At 52.6% G+C, this 15,612-nt stretch overlaps 1 protein-coding gene across 1 annotated transcript in view; it reads right to left on the reverse strand.

The window, feature by feature from the left end:
• The window catches only part of EFCAB8 (EF-hand calcium binding domain 8), a 60,134-nt gene that overhangs the window by 18,148 nt on the left and 26,374 nt on the right, over positions 1-15,612 (reverse strand). Inside the window, exons 11-19 of the mRNA XM_035006026.1 lie at positions 13,030-13,097; positions 12,580-12,731; positions 11,067-11,204; positions 10,489-10,602; positions 9,821-10,048; positions 9,055-9,125; positions 8,092-8,296; positions 6,809-7,021; positions 5,603-5,728 (exon numbers count right to left, since the gene is read on the reverse strand). Coding sequence (XP_034861917.1) covers positions 5,603-5,728; positions 6,809-7,021; positions 8,092-8,296; positions 9,055-9,125; positions 9,821-10,048; positions 10,489-10,602; positions 11,067-11,204; positions 12,580-12,731; positions 13,030-13,097 — 1,315 coding nt within the window. The remainder of the gene's footprint in view (positions 1-5,602; positions 5,729-6,808; positions 7,022-8,091; positions 8,297-9,054; positions 9,126-9,820; positions 10,049-10,488; positions 10,603-11,066; positions 11,205-12,579; positions 12,732-13,029; positions 13,098-15,612) is intronic.

The following is a 15,612-nucleotide window of genomic DNA, read 5'->3' on the forward strand; positions in this document are numbered from 1 at the left end:
AAGAAAGAAAGAAAGAAAGAAAGAAAGAAAGAAAGAAAGAAAGAAAGGTAAATGTCTAACAAACATATAGAAAGCTCTGTATTACAAATAATCAAAGAAATATTTTTTTTAAAAAACTTCCACCTACCAGACTGGCAGAAATTAAGAAAAGGCTAATATCCATTATTGGCTTAGTATAAGGACAAGGTAGACTCACACACTGTTGGAGGGAAGGCAGCTCATCACAGTCTTCTTGGAAAGCAAACTGGCTTCACCCATCAAAATGTAAACTGTGCTCACTTGGTGACCCCTTAATCCCACTTCTAGAAAATCTAGTTTAACTACACAGAAATATCTATAAGGATCTCAGCCGCACCATTGTTTATAATAGCAAAAAACTAGGAACAAGTTAAATGTCTATCAATTGGGCATTCATTAAATAAATTATGGCAAATCCAAAGAAATATATTGCAGTTGGGGACAGATTTGCCAGAGAAGTTCATAAAGCTTAAGGCAAAGTTCAAGATCAAGTTCAAGGCCCTTCCAAGGGAGGAATTAGCAACATGTGGTGACTGTTATAATTGTCAGTTGTAAATTTTAAAATTGTCATTTCTTTTGATTCTAAATAAATTTCATTTTGTATCTAGTTTTTTATTCATAATTTTGTGTTATTTTTCATAAAGGGTGCCTACCAAATTGTATAAGTTTTAGGTTCAAAAAAGCATAGATTGGCCCTCTGTATGAAGCTATTAACAAGAATGGAGTAGATATATTTATATGTACTGAGAGGAAAAGCTGTCTACTCTACAATGCTAGGTTTAAAAAAAAAAAAAAAGCAAACAGCTGAACTACAATCTCAAATGCTCCTGGTCTTGTTTAAAAACCAAAACCATACCTCTGTGTATATATCACATACAGGCATATAAAAATAAATCTCAAAGAGTTATTATTTATCATTTTTAAAGACAATTTTGTCACAAGCATACTCCAGATCAAGTATTATCTTAAAATGTGATTCCTCATACCCGCACAGGATTCACCAAAATGATGTGCCACAAAGATTTCCCATTTCTGAACTGGGGAAAGCTGAGGCTTCCTTCCCAACCCTTCCTGCACCAGCCCTGTGACAGTTCAAATGGGCAGGCTGAAGGGGCATGATGGCCAGAGAGGGGTCAGGGCTGTGTGGTCAATGTCAGGAGTGGGCACAGAAGGATGCCCCGCCCTGGGCAGGACGGAGAAGGATCTGTGTGGTTGGAAGACAGGGAAGCAACACTATTCCTTTCGCACTCTGCACCTGGCCCCTGAGATCTCAAAGATAGTCCCCTGCCTGCTTTGGAAAGAGCTTCTGGACTGAGGCTGGACATTCCAGCCTCACTCACCCCAGTGGTCCCAGACAGTTCTCAACAGCAGGGGAGACTAGCAGTCTGCCTGGGACCCCTTCTGAAGAAGCTGAAGCTACACATGGACTGGGCTTCATGCCTTTCAGAGGGTTTTGCCACTCCCCACCCATCTTGTCCTTCACCATGAAGGAGAGGGTCAAGGACGGGGGCTTCATCTCTAGACTGTAATAGACACAGCTGCCCCTGGATCTGTGTCCTTGTCTCCCTCCAAGTGCCCTTTCTGCCCTCCCCCATGGCCTTCTGAGATGGCCGGACAGAAATGGTGATGAAGGGGACCTGACAGGTAAAACTCCCCCAGGTGTCCTTGTCCCCGTCCACCCTCACTCTCATCCACTAGGGAAAGGCTGGGACCAAGGGGAACCCTCTCCAGGGCACCATCCTGAGAAGTTCCACTCTGTCTGCTGCCCAGTTCCCCAGAGGGAAAGGACTTGGCTGCCTCAGAAACAGTGGGGGTAGAAGACAGCACTTAGAAGCCAGGAAGGAGGGTCAGCCTCAGGACCACCAGCTATACACACATGCACACACACACACACCAGCCACAGTGCCTGAAATTTCAGCAATAGACATTCAGTCCTTTGTAAGTAATCTTCAAAGACTCTTGTCAAGATTCACGATACAAATCCTATTACACACAGATCACCAGTCCAGATAAAAAGCCCAAGGAATTCCCAATGGTGGCAGTACGAAGAGTCAAGGACACAGACTTTGAAAACCAACAGATCTGGAATCAGGCCTTGGCTTGGCTATTTTCTGACAGTGAGGATTTGGGACAAGTCACTTCACCTCGTTGAGCTTCAGTCTCTTTACCCAGAAAATGGGAATAATAATAGTATATACCCAAAGGGCTGTTTGAGAGACAAAATAAAAATAATTCATGTAAATGTTTAAGCTCACATCTAGCAGATACTCAGAGCCCAATAAATATTAACTGTTGCTGATATTATTATTAGGCTGGAATATAACACTACCTATCAAAAGCTTTCTAAGACTGCATTTCTTTTTTTTTTTTTTAAGATTTTATTTATTTTTGACAGAGAGAGAGAGTGTGTACAAGGAGGGGGAGCAGCAGGCAGAGAGAGAGGAAGTAGCAGGCTTCCCGCGGAGCACGGAGCCCGACGCGGGGCTCGATCCCAGGACCCTGGGATCATGACCTGAGCCGAAGGCAGATGCTTAACCGTCTGAGCCACCCAGGCACCCCTCTAAGAGTGCATTTCTAATCCTAGAGTTTTATGCCTGGGAAATAGACTAGAGATCCAAAATTCATGTGCAAAGATGTTCATGGCAATGTTAGCTACAAAGGCAAAAGCTACAAACCTAACTGTCTAGGAGCAACAGTGGGCTAGCTGGATAGACCTGGTATCCCAGATGCCAAAATGCCATGCAGCTGGTAAATGAGAGGCCATGGCTCCACAGACACTGACAGGAAGTGGTGCCATTAGGTGTTGGGTGAAAAAGAGCAAATTGCAGAGCAGCGTATATATAAGAGGATACTATGTGGTGAAAAAATATTTGTAGGTACATATATACTTTAGTACACGTATGTACTTGTATATTGCACAGAAAAATGTCTACCAGGATGTCTTTTTTTTTTTTAAAGATTTTATTTATTTATTTGAGAGAGAGAGAATGAGAGACAGAGAGCACAAGAGGGAAGAGGGTCAGAGGGAGAAGCAGACTCCCCGCTGAGCAGGGAGCCCGATGCGGGACTCGATCCCGGGACTCCAGGATCATGACCTGAGCCGAAGGCAGTCGCTTAACCAACTAAGCCACCCAGGCGCCCTACCAGGATGTCTTAACAGTCATTATCCCTGGAGACTGAGGAAGAAGGTAAGTCATTCTTTTATTTTATATGCTACTATAAGCCTTCAAGTTTTCAGTTTTAATGAAGGACATGTACCACTTTCTAATTAGAGAGAGAGAGAGAGTGTTCTTTCTTGAACATTCCAAATAAGCTCTCCTGTGAGGGCCTTTGTATCTGCTGCTCCCTCTGCCTGGATCACCATCCTTCCAAACAACTGCAGCCTTCAAGCTCTGTACAAATGCCACCTCCTCCACGAAGCCCTCCCTGACCACCCTATTTAAACGGCCACACCCTCTCCACCTCCCTTGCCATCCCCGCCCCCCACCCCCCACCCCCACAACCGTCGCCTCACTTTTCTGGTTCTCCGCTGTACTGGTTCACCCTGTGACCTACCATTTATTTTACTCGCTGGTTAATTGTCTGCCTCACCCCAACTAGAATATCAGCTGCAGGAGGGCACAGGTTTTTGTTTCTTTTCTTTCTTGCAGCCTCCCCAGGGCCTGGCACGTTTACATTAAGTGTTTACTTAATGAATAACTGTCTGGGCCCTGAGGGGACTAGGTCACAGTCAAAGGTCAGGCTTTGAGTCATCTACTTGGATCAGACTCAGAGGCTGAAAGGGATGGGTTCTTTTGGGCAACTGCTTCCAGGAATCCATCCTCACAATGCACTTAACACAAGCGCACAGAAGCATACGTACAAGGACGTTCAATGCAGAGCTGCTCATCAAAGTTAAAAACTGGACCTAACCTACATGTCTATTAAGAGAAGACTGGCCTAATCGTTTGTGATCCCTCCAAACTATGGGGCACTATGCAATTATTACAAAGAATAAGGTAAGTTGACAAAAGAATAAGATGAACCTAAATTATGGATAGGAAAACATATCCATGCCATATGGTTAATTACGTTTTTAGAGAGTAAATGGTAGGACATGCTATGATTTTACATCACTGATCTAAAAATAAAAAGGATAAAGATTAACCGAGGCCACCAATTTCACTAGCAGTGACTGTGGCTGTAACTGCTGGTGGGGTGGAGTGAGTGAGACACTGGGGACCTTTATATTTTGCTTTATACACACTTCTTTTTTTCTTTTTTTAACAACTAGCATGACTACTTTTAAAAGTTTTTTTGGGCGCCTGGGTGGCTCAGTTGGTTAAGCGACTGCCTTCAGCTCAGGTCATGATCCTGGAGTCCCAGGATCAAGTCCCACGTCGGGCTCCCTGCTCAGCAGGGAGTCTGCTTCTCTCTCTGACCCTCCCCCCTCTCATGCTCTCTATCTCATTCTCTCTCTCAAATAAATAAATAAAATCTTTAAAAAAATAAAAAAAATAAAAATTAAAATTAAAAGTTTTTTTAAGGCTTTTTTTTTTAAGATAATCCCTATACCCTATGTGGGACTCGAACTAACAACCCGAGATCAAGAGTTGCATGCTCTACCTACTCAGCCAGCCAGGTGCCCCTAAGGCATTTTTTTAAAAGAGAGCAAAGCACATTCAGAACCTGGAGGAGAGACTGTCCAGCTGCTTGCAGCTCACTACTACTCCTCCCCCCCCCCCCCCCCCCCCCCGCAGGACCCAGCTCTGCAGGGCACTGCTCCCTGATTCCCAAGTCCCTGATGCCCTGGAGCTAGGGAAAGGGCCCGTCCTGCCACACCCTAACACAACTGTGATGTGGATTTTCACTGGTAGGGATTTAGGGAACCCAAACAGTCTCTGAATTACCATATCTTTGCAGATCAAAGCTAGAAAGGGCCTTAGAGGCCACTTCATCTAGTGGTGACAACACAGTGAGGGGTGTCCAAGGTCAGAAAGGGGAAAAGTGCAGGAGGAAGGGAGAAGAACAGAGATGACCCAATCCCTACTCACATGTTGTACAAAACACCCTACCATGGGAGCCTGGGTGGCCCAGTTGGTTAAGCATCTGCCTTCAGCTCAGGTCATGATCTCAGGGTCCTGGGATCAAGCCCCACATTGGGCGCCCTGCTGGGCAGGGAGTCTGCTTCTCCCTCTTTCTCTGCCCCTTCCCTCCAACTCATGCGCGTGCGCGCACACACACACACTCTCTCTGTCTCAAATAAATAGATAAAATCTTAGAAACAAAACAAAGAACACCCTACCAGAGCACAGAAGGGCATTTTAACAGTGGGTTCTGGCAATGCCACTTCTCCTACCTCCCAGTCCAGCCCACAACCAGGAGAGGACCCTCCACAGCCCCCCAGGCACACCCAAGGAGCTTCCCACACACACAGCAGCCCTGAAGCCAGAATTCTGAGTGGTTCCTTCACCTGCGCCACGCCTCTCCAGGTCCTGGGGAGAGCCAGGCTGGCCCCCCTAGGCTCGTCGGCCCTGCCCTTCCCAGCCCATCCCCACTGTTCATGCCCGGCTCACAGCCCAGACCCTGCCTGAGTGTGGCCCACCTTCTCCACAGACGCGTTGGATTGCAGCAGGATCTTCTGGAATTCCCCTCTTTGAGCATCTTTGAAGATCGACTGTTTGCCATGGGGCATTCTTAACAGCTTGGGGCTTCCAGAGTGGACAGGTTTCTGAAAAGAAAAATGGGCCTCCCAGGTCATCACCCTGTGGGGAAACAGAAACCAGAGGCAGATGCTGAAAGTACGACCCGCCCAGCCCCCCTCGGTCGATCCACTGCCCTGTGAAAGGGATGGCCGGGTGTTGAAGGGATCCTGCAGTAAAGGCATTCCAGCGCTGGGGAATCTCCATGTTAAACCAGCAGCTTCTGCTCTCAGGACAGAGACTTGAGTTTGCCTTTGTGGAAACCACCCCGCCTTTGTCCTGGAAGAGACCCCTGGCCAAAGGTGAGGATTAGGGCGTGTATAGCCATTGCTCTACAAGATGCGAATGCAGTGGTGCAGCCCGATCCTCCAGAGGTGGTCTGAGTGTCCTGTAATAAGACGCAGTGCACGCGTCCTACAGCAGAACCCGTCCGAGCAGCCCACGTGGGATCGAGTCTGCACTGCCTACACCCGACAAGTGTTGTGTATTTACGGAAGGTGGGGTTTCTCTTTCAAGCCTCAGTTCCCGGGAACTGGAATCAGGCTCAATTGCTGAAGCAGTTTGCTGGGCTCCCCCGGCCCTGCACAAGATACTGTCTTCACTGCTGAGAGTCCGAGGCCAAACACCCACCCCACCCCCAGGCTCTATCTCCCTCCTCCCCTCAAAATGAGACCATCAGTCAAGGCTGGAAGGGTTAATCTTGGGGCAGAGATAAGGGCTCAGAGGAGCAGGGAAGTAGTTTGCCTCTGCTTGGGCCTCAGACCCCTGGAGCCTCAGAGAGGCTGGGTGGGGGAGGTAGGCAGGGCCCAGTTGGCTCATCTCTTCCAGATTACACTCGCTGGAGGACTGAGAAAGTAGCCCAGGAACTAGCCTGTGATTCTAGGTTCTCTGGGTTGTCTTCCCTCCAGGTCTGCCCTACCCCCAGCTTGTAGACTCTGGGAAGGGACCATGCCCAGACTGGAGGCAGCAGAGTGGGCTGGATCAGGTGAATCTAACCAGGGAGGTGAGCTGATGGACGTAAAGGAGCTCTGGAAAGAGTGCCTCCATATAAGAACACAAACACACGACAGGCCCCCAGGTAGCTGCCAGGGCTCAGCCCCCGCTCCCACCTGTGGGGGTGCAGGCCTCTCCGGCTGCTTGTCTCTGGGGTGCTTCATCACCGGGGGCGCCGACATCAGGTTCCGTTGCAGTTTGGCGTTGGCCACAGTCCTGGCTCTGGGGACCGGGGGCTGCCCTGGTGGTCTGTGAGCCCACTCCTGGTGCTCCATGCAGGACTTGCCTGACCGGAGGCTCTCAGCCAGAAAGTTGTCCACTTCTTGGACCTGTGCCAGGGAGAAACCCGCCCCAGTGACACTGCAGTGTCCCAGAGGGACATGCAGGGCCTCCTCGGCCCGATGCCAATACCTAAAGGGCCCTCCAGGTGCCCCAGGCCTTGCTTGCTTGCAGTTTCCCTAGAAACTGAGTACCCTTAGAAGTATCAAACCAGGGCGCCTGGGTGGCTCAGTTGGTTAAGCGACTGCCTTCGGCTCAGGTCATGATCCTGGAGTCCCGGCATCGAGTCCCACATCGGGCTCCTTGCTCAGCGAGGAGTCTGCTTCTCCCTCTGACCCTCCCCACCTCATGCTTTCTCTCTCTCAAATAAATAAATAAAATCTTTAAAAAAAAAAAGAAGCATCAAACCAGAACTCATAACCCTGTCCCGGGGCCAACCAGGAATGCCCTGAGTGCCCACAGGCGGGACACCACTCCCGTGAGGGACTCAGTCTCCCCATCAGTGAAATGGACAGTGGTTTCCAAATATTTGTGAGGTTGTTTGTAATCTTAAGGGAAGCTCCGAAGTGTTAAACAGGTAAAAAGCTGAACTGCTCTAGGAGAAGCCACTGCAGTAGCCTCTGAGCATCTGTCCCCAACATGTTTGGAAAATTACTGGATAAGGTGACCCCAAAGGCCCCTTCCAGCTTCATCTGCAAAGATAGCATAATTCAGAGATGGTGTGGGTTTCCTAAGTCCCTTGCATGAGCCTGGTGAGCCCGGAGTGTGAACACAGCCATGAGGAGTAAGACAGGAGCCGCCTTCGAGGAAAGAGTCATCTACTAGACAGAACAGGACCAGCTCTGGAAGATGTGAATGCTCTGCTATCACACCACCTGGGTCTGGACCCATCACTTCTGGGCTGTGCAGCCTCAGGCAAGATGCCTAACCTCCCTGTGCCTCAGTTTCCTTGTCTGGCAAATGAGAATAATTCTAGAAACTAGCACCCACCTACCTAGCTCCCAACCTCCTCCAAAAGAAGTCGTCATGTCCCCTCTCCTTCCTGCCCTCCCCACCCGGCCCTCCAGCTGAGTCTGACCCACAGCTGAGAGAGAGTGGGGGGTGCTCCTGTTAACCATACCTTCTTGGGCAGCAAAGGCAAGGGGCTCACAGAGGCGTTGAAATTGAGGATGGGCTTGAACAGGTTGACGTTCCAGAAGAGGATGTCCCCATTGTAGGAAGAGGTCCCGAGGAACTGGTTCTGGTACTTGGCCATGCTCAGAACGTCCTCCTTGTGGAAGATGTGCCAGGGGTAGCCCACGAACACCGGCTTGGTCTTGTGGAGCCTACGCACAGGGCCAGAGGTGGGAGGGCGGGCCACTCGGCCTTACTGCTCCCAGGGGCGGGAAACACCAAGGCCTTTAGATTCTGGGAGGCAACTCGGAAGAGGGCACTCAGGTTGGAGCTCTGCCCCACCGACCTCATTTACGGAGCACCTGCTGTGTACCCACCACAAAGGCCCTGTCCTCGGGGCTTTATATAAACTAATCTGACGAATCCGCCCCCTCTGGACAGCTGAGTAAGGACTAAAGAAGGGAAGCCATGGCCCTAGAAGGGCCCTCTGGAAAGGAAGAGGCCTTGCACATTCTGTTCCCTCTGTCTGGAATGTTCTTCCTACCCCCAGCCCTTTGCTGCTTTGCTGAGAAGACCCTACTCCACCTGCACCATCCTCAGATGAGCCTTTCCTGACCGCCCCTGAGACGATATCGGGTTTCCATCCCCTCCCCTTAGAAACCTGTGCTCCCTTCCCCCACAGCACTCAACAGACTTTATCATTATAAATGAAGTTATTTGATTAGCCTCTGCATCCCCCTTGGAGGATGGAGACCCCATCATTCTTGTTTACACCCATCTCTAGCACGTAGCACAAAATCTAGAACATGTTAGCCTCAAGGAGTGGTGAATGAATGGACAGATAAGCAGATGAAGCACTGGACATTACCCACCACGAATTTCTTGCTTGGTCTTCCAACCACTAGTGAAGCTAGGAATGGGGGAACCCATCTGAAGTAAGGAGAGTAGTCAGCTGCCCTTAGCTACTCACATGAAGCAAGTGATTCTCTTACTCCACCCAGTCACGTAGAACGCTTTGTTCATATGGACAATCCCACTAATCTGTGGAAGATGACAGAAAACAGATCCCTGAGGCACCTCAGAGAAAATGGCCCCAAGTCAAAGCTCTCCATGATGATGAGTTCCCTAGAAGCGGTACCACCATATATTTTTCAGAATGCTCTCACATCACATTATCCCGTTTGATAAACTTGGAGCAGGGAGCGAGTGTAGGTATCCATGTCCGCTCAACAGGGGGATCCCTGGGAGGGTCAAATAACTGAGTGATAGGGTCTGAACGGTACTCAGATCCCTGGCTACTCGGACAAGGGCTCCTTCTGAACTAGTTAAAGGACTTTCATAAGAGTTAGTCATGGGCTCAGGTCCCAGAGTGGCTGGCTTTGCTCTATGCCATACCCCAGACCATCTCTAGGACACTGGCAGACATTTCCGGAACAGGAGTGAGCGTGGGGTTCTCCTGGCCCCACTGCTAGAAATGCCGTCTGAAGCTCTCAGACCCGGGCTAAGGCGTGCTCATGAATCGAAAGAACAAGAGTAGCTATAGCACTTGCAGAATGCTTCATAAGGACAGGCACTGTGACCTAGCTTCACTCTACAGGCGAGAACACAAAGGCTCAGGCAGGCATGAAGGCAGGCAGTCTATGTGCCCAGCCTGAGAGGGGGGGCCCAGGCTCGGGGGCGCTGTGCTCTGCGTCTCCCCGCGGCGCCCCCAGTGCCAGCTGACAGAGAAGACCGACCTCCAGGTGGTCCATGTTGGGGAAGACCAGCAGGCATTCACCAATGGCGTAGTTCCACATCTTTATGGTGCCGTCGCGCAAACCCGTGAGCAGGCAGCGCTCCGATTCGTCCAGGCACATGGTGGACAGCTCCATCTGCTGGTCGCCGGTCACAGAGAACTCCATCGTCCGCCTGCCCGTCGCCACCTCCCACACGCTCACCAAGCTGCTCAGGCAGCCGCTCACCACCTGCAGGGGAGCAGGCGGCTGGGGCTCCTAGAGAGGAGAGCGTCCCCACTCCCAAGGGTGGCCCCCACCTGTCACGGCTGGGGCTGGCCCAGCGCCCCTCTCCCTGCGATGTCCTGCCAAAATGGGCAACCAGGCCCTTCCTGCTGCCCAGTAAGGCCCTCGTGAAGACACCTTCCTCTGCTCAGAGGAGTGAGGCAATCCCTCAACCAAGTGGTGGGGCTCCCACCCCACCTCAGGCCACCAGCCCCCTGCAGGGCTGCTTCTCATCCACATGCTGCTGCCCCCACGCCACCCTCAAAGTTATGAATCCTCCCCCCACCCCGCCGCTGTGCTGACTGCTCCTTGGATGCAGCTCTGGACCCCTCAGGGGGTCTGGGTCCTGCCCGAGGTCCCCTGGCCCTCCTGACAGCCTGAGGCATGACCGGCTCCAGCCCACTCACCTGCTTAAAAATCTTGCTGTAGAGGACGGCACACACGGGTGAGCTGTAGGTCGTGGTCTTCTCCCCTGTTTTTCCCGGCTCCTCGGTCTCCAAGTACCCTTTGAGGATCCCAATCTATAGGTGAGGAGTGAGGCCGGCAGCTGGGCAGTCAAAAGGGCTCTGCCCCCAGTGACTGGCCCCAGGGAGAAACTTCCAATAAACTACAACATCAAACGTCCTGACTGCACACAGACCTGAGCCCAGTGAGGCCTCTTGGCTCCTCAGCCTGCCTGCTGATACCTCTCACGCCTCCTCCTTGGGAGTCCAGTGTCCTTCATAACTCCTGGGAAGCTTAAAACGTCAGTCTAGTGTCCCCTCCTCCAGGGAGCCTTCCCTGACCACACTAGGCTAAGGATCCATTCTCTGTGTTCCAAGAAGCACCTGGTACGCATCTCATCCCACCACGGAGCATTTTCTACTGTCATTCTCTGTTCTCCTCCCACCTCCTCGGTTCCTTGAGGGATGGGGCGGCGTCTAATGAATGCATTCTCGGCTCCTGCCCAGGAGCGGGGGCTCACTCCCTTCCGCCCAGCACTCACCGAATAGGTGCTACAGATGAGACTGTCTTCGTTCTTGTGGAAGTAGATGCTGGTGATGGGGCAGTTCCCCAGGGCGAAAAGCTTCCCGCAGAAGGACTGGAGGCATATGTAGTCCTGCATGTCCCACACGCGGATATTCTGGGGGGTGAGAAACGGGCAGAGAGGCTGAGGGTGGGCTCTTGGGGAGGCATGGGTGCCCGAGGCCTTGGGGCGTGAGGAGGGCCCACACAGTGCAAGCACCTCCAACACACACCTACCGCACAGATGCCAACCGTACCACAGAGATGCGGTTCTTATGCTCAGATGAGGAAACTGAGGCTCCTCCACCACCCTCCTACCCTGCTGGAGTGGCGGCCACTCAACAGCTGAGGATGAAGACCGAGCAAGACAGCATGAGCCCCTGCAGACCGTCACAGGCTCCCCCGCCAGCCTACCTCAACTAAAGTCAGGCACCGCACACTGTGCCTACCGACAGGGTTGCCAAAAAGCCCACCTGTCCCCACAGCAGCCCCCTCGAGTTCATCCCAAGTTGAGGAACCCACAGAAGTCCCTCCAGGATGCCCACTGCTTGGAGACATCAGCAGTAAGCAGGAAAGGGCATGACTCCAATCCATACCCTGCCTCTGCCCATCACCTCTGTGAGGATTTGGGCTAGCTCGTCCTGGTCCCCTGCCCCTCCAGCCTCAGATCCTTCAGCAGACGCCAGGACACCCAATTCTCGGGGCTACTGGGAGAAGTCCAGATAACAGAAAGTGTGGGCTGTGCTGGGGAGGGTGGCTGGGGTAACCCAAGGGTCCTGCCAACTCTCAATCTACTGATTCCCAGAAGACACAGACGTGTGCCCTGAAGGAGGACCCCTGGAGCCGTTGGCTGCATCCCCACATTGGCTAGAACAGCTGAGCAGCCCCGAAGCCGGGGCGGTGCCCTGAACCAATCGGTGCAGAGGTGCAAAGTGACAGGCCCGGAACTAGGGAGTCCCAGGCGCTGGAGAAGGTCCGGTCAGGCCGCGAGAGCCAGGGCAGCCGAGAAGGGGTCGCTAGGAGAGCCGGGGGGGAAGGGGACAGGGAGTGGCTCACACGTGTCGCACACCTACTGTGTATCAGCCGCAACGCTGCCACTTTCCCACCAGTCCTGCTCTAAACCTCTCAACCACCCATCCTGTGGATGAGGGGACTGAGGCTCAGAAATCAGAAGGGCCTTGCCCAGGACCACAGAGCAAGAAGCCAGGCTGGGCAACATGGGAACCCAGCTCTGGCGGACTGCTCAGAGTGGGGTGCAGGCCTCTACCAGGGGCTGTCAGAGACCCCCAGCCCCCTCGTGGTGACTCCACCTGGGGCAGCCAGGCGGATGTGGAACACGGGCAGGGAGGTCACACCATCCCCCTGGGCCTCAGGCTGCCGCTGACTGCCGGCCCCTGGCCTGGCCGAGCTACATGGTTTTCCCAGGGCCAGCATCTGTGCCGGGGAACAGGAACCGGTCCGAGTGGAAGAGCTGTGCTCCATGAGGACAGCACCTTGTCCTTGGAGACGCTGAGGAGGATGCTGCTATTTTTGCTGTTCACCAGGATGTGCGTCACAGAAGTCTGATGCCCCTTCATCATCCACACGGGCTTTTTTGAGAAGAAGGGGTTCCACAGGCGGATGAGGGGGTCATAGCCACCGGTCGCTGGGGTCAAAAGAACGAGTGTCAACCATGGGGGGCCTATGCTGGGACCTTCTCCTGGGACCAGGCCCTGGACCCCAGGCAGGTGTGGCAGATGGGGGGTTGTGGTTATCATCTGCCCCTTTGCCACTCCTCCCCCACAGCCTCCCCCATCATGTCACCACACCGCCCCAGGTGCCCACGGGCTGCGACCAGAGTGGCAGGAGAGGAGCCCAGACAGAGCCTCCCCACCATGTCCCCAGCAGCCTTCACCCCGGTTCCACCAGGCCTGGGGTTTCTGGGGGACATGAAGATGACTTACCCACTAAGTTCTTGTCTGGGCAGTAATCAAAGCAAAGAATCCCTTTTCTTAAGTTCAGCACGGAAAACCTACAACAGCAAAGGGCGAAGGCTGCAGGCGGGGAGCGACGGCCTCAGGGAAGCCAGGGAGAAGCCATTACCTCTTACCCAAGGACAGGAGCAACCCCAGCAACCCCGGGGCTCACCCTGCAGCCAAGTCGGGGCGGAGCACCACAGGCAGGGCGGCTGCCGTGCGTCTCAGCCCAAAGCCAGCAGCTCGTGGAGGAGGCGCCCCCCTCCCACCTGTAGGTGAAGGCACCCCCAAAGCAGGAGCAACTCCTTACAGCCGTAATACATTTAACTTAACTCGATCCTCACTTCAACCATACTGAGACAGGCGTCCCCTGACCCATGACACACATTTTTTAAAATGAGGGGATTCTAAGGGCCAGGAGAAGGGGAGCTCCCAGGTCCTTGTGCCCCTGCCTGCTCTGTGTGGGTTCCTGTGCTGGGTGCTGTCTCGTTCATCATCTGGAGCCTTCATATAACCCTAGAGAGTGTCATCAGCCCTGTGCCACAATGAGGACATGGAAAGCAGAAACTAAGGAGTTTGCCCAAGGCCACAGCCTGGCAAGATGGGGGCATCAGGATTCAGAACCAGGGTGGGCGTGGCAGGAAGAGGCAGGAGGCTCAGTTGCCAGTGCTCCAGGACAGGAACAGGTGCAGCCGGGTGGATGGGGCTCAGGAGGGCCAGGGTGACCCAGGCAGGGGTCTCAGGAGGGTCCGGCCCGAGAGTACTGGAAGCTCTGTGCCTTGGCACATGCTATTCCCCCTTATCCATACATCCTGCTCTTTCTACTCAAACTCCCCCTGTGAAACTCAACTCAGAGGGCCCCATTGCAGGGTACCCCAGCCCTCTAACGCAGCATGCCCTCCACTGAACTGCCCCTGAACTGGCTCCTTTATCACTCCCCGGGGGCCTAACCCAGTTGCCTAGGGGTCATCCTGGAGGCTCCCTCGCCAGCATTCCCATTATCCAGCTGGGCCCTGAACCCTCGTTGCCCATGTCCCACCAGAGCCCTGGCCTTTGCTCAGTTTAGACCCCCTTCATCTCTGTGTCAGCCTCCCAGCAGGTCTCTTAACCTCCAGTCTTGCTCCCACTCCAAATCTACTCTCCCTTCCACTGCCGGAAGGATTCCTCGAAAAACTGAAACTTCAAGAAAAGCATATCAAATACATGTATCTCATCTATTGTCAAACCAGATACATCTCCCTCCATGCATATATGCACAGAGAAATCTTCTGGAAGAATGGTCACCACAATGTCACTAGAAATTATTTCAGGCTGATTCACTCACTCATGCAACCAAGATTTACTGGCATCTACACCCTTCCGGGATTACCAGGGGCATAGATAAGATGCCCCTGCCTTCATGGAGTTTTCCTTCCAGAGGGAAACAGCAGGAGCAAGTAAATGAACAGAGACGCAAAGGAGATGGACCTTTGCACATTGGGACAGGTCCTGCAGGGAAATAAACAGGTGGCTTTGACAAGGTAGCTGCAGGAGACCAGTCTGCAGATGGTTGCTGTGTAGAGAAGGGACCGGAAGGTCAGAAGGGACGCAGGGAAGAAGGCCATGGCAAGCAGTTCAGGTGGCTTTGACTCAGTGGTGGGGGCAGAAGTGAGAGAAGAGGGTAAAGCAGGGGAGACACTGTGGGTCAGTCCACACACCCAGCACAGGGCTCCCTCCAACTCCACCCTGGCTCCTCGGCTCAGATTCACTGCTGGCTGCAAGCATCTGAAGAACTCAGCGCGTGCTGGCTGCCAGGGAGCCAAGCTCTCAGGCCCACAGTGCCTCGGAGACTGAGGCTGACTCTAGAGGCAAAGTTTGGGGGTGACAATGCCAGACCCCTCCTGTGGCGGCCAGGCCCTAAGAGGTCCTTGCCGGGAACTAGAGACCAGCAAACCGTCAATGGTGCCACCTGCCGGCTAGCAGGTGTACTGCATGCAGACAACCCGAAGGGTCTGCGTGCTCTCATGGGTATAAATACATTCTCCAACCTGCCACCAGAGTGTATCTCAAATCCCACCATCTCATCTCCACTGGCTGATTCCAGGCCATCATCATAGGGAGCCTGAATTATTACAGTGGTATCGTCACTGGAGTCCCCAACTCCACACCTGCCCACTCCACTTGCAACAGAGAAGCCAGAAGGATGCTCCTACACATCAAACCATACTGTTCCTGTGCTCAAAACCTAAGAATTTGTTTTTATCTCTTACCAAATAATCGAAAAAGATATGTTAGAGACAACTGGGGGGAGATTAACTTGGACTAGGTACTAGTAATATTAAAGTATCATAGTATTTTCTCTACTTCTGTGTGTTTAAGATTTTTAGTAACGAAAATGTTTAAAAAATAAAAACAAAGAAGAAACAAGGGCATACTGGGCGGAAAGGAGCAATTCAAAGGCCCTGGGGCAGGAGCATGCCTGAACCACAAGGGGGCCACAGGGGGCTGGAGGAGGAAGGTAGAAGAGGTGAGATTAGGAAGGCAGCAGGGACAGACCACAGAGACCCTCATGGCCAGGATGAGGTGATCCTG

This window comes from Mirounga leonina, unplaced genomic scaffold (assembly GCF_011800145.1).
Source record: "Mirounga leonina isolate KUSES-001 unplaced genomic scaffold, KU_Mleo_1.0 Mir_150, whole genome shotgun sequence".
Classification (NCBI taxonomy): domain Eukaryota; kingdom Metazoa; phylum Chordata; class Mammalia; order Carnivora; family Phocidae; genus Mirounga; species Mirounga leonina.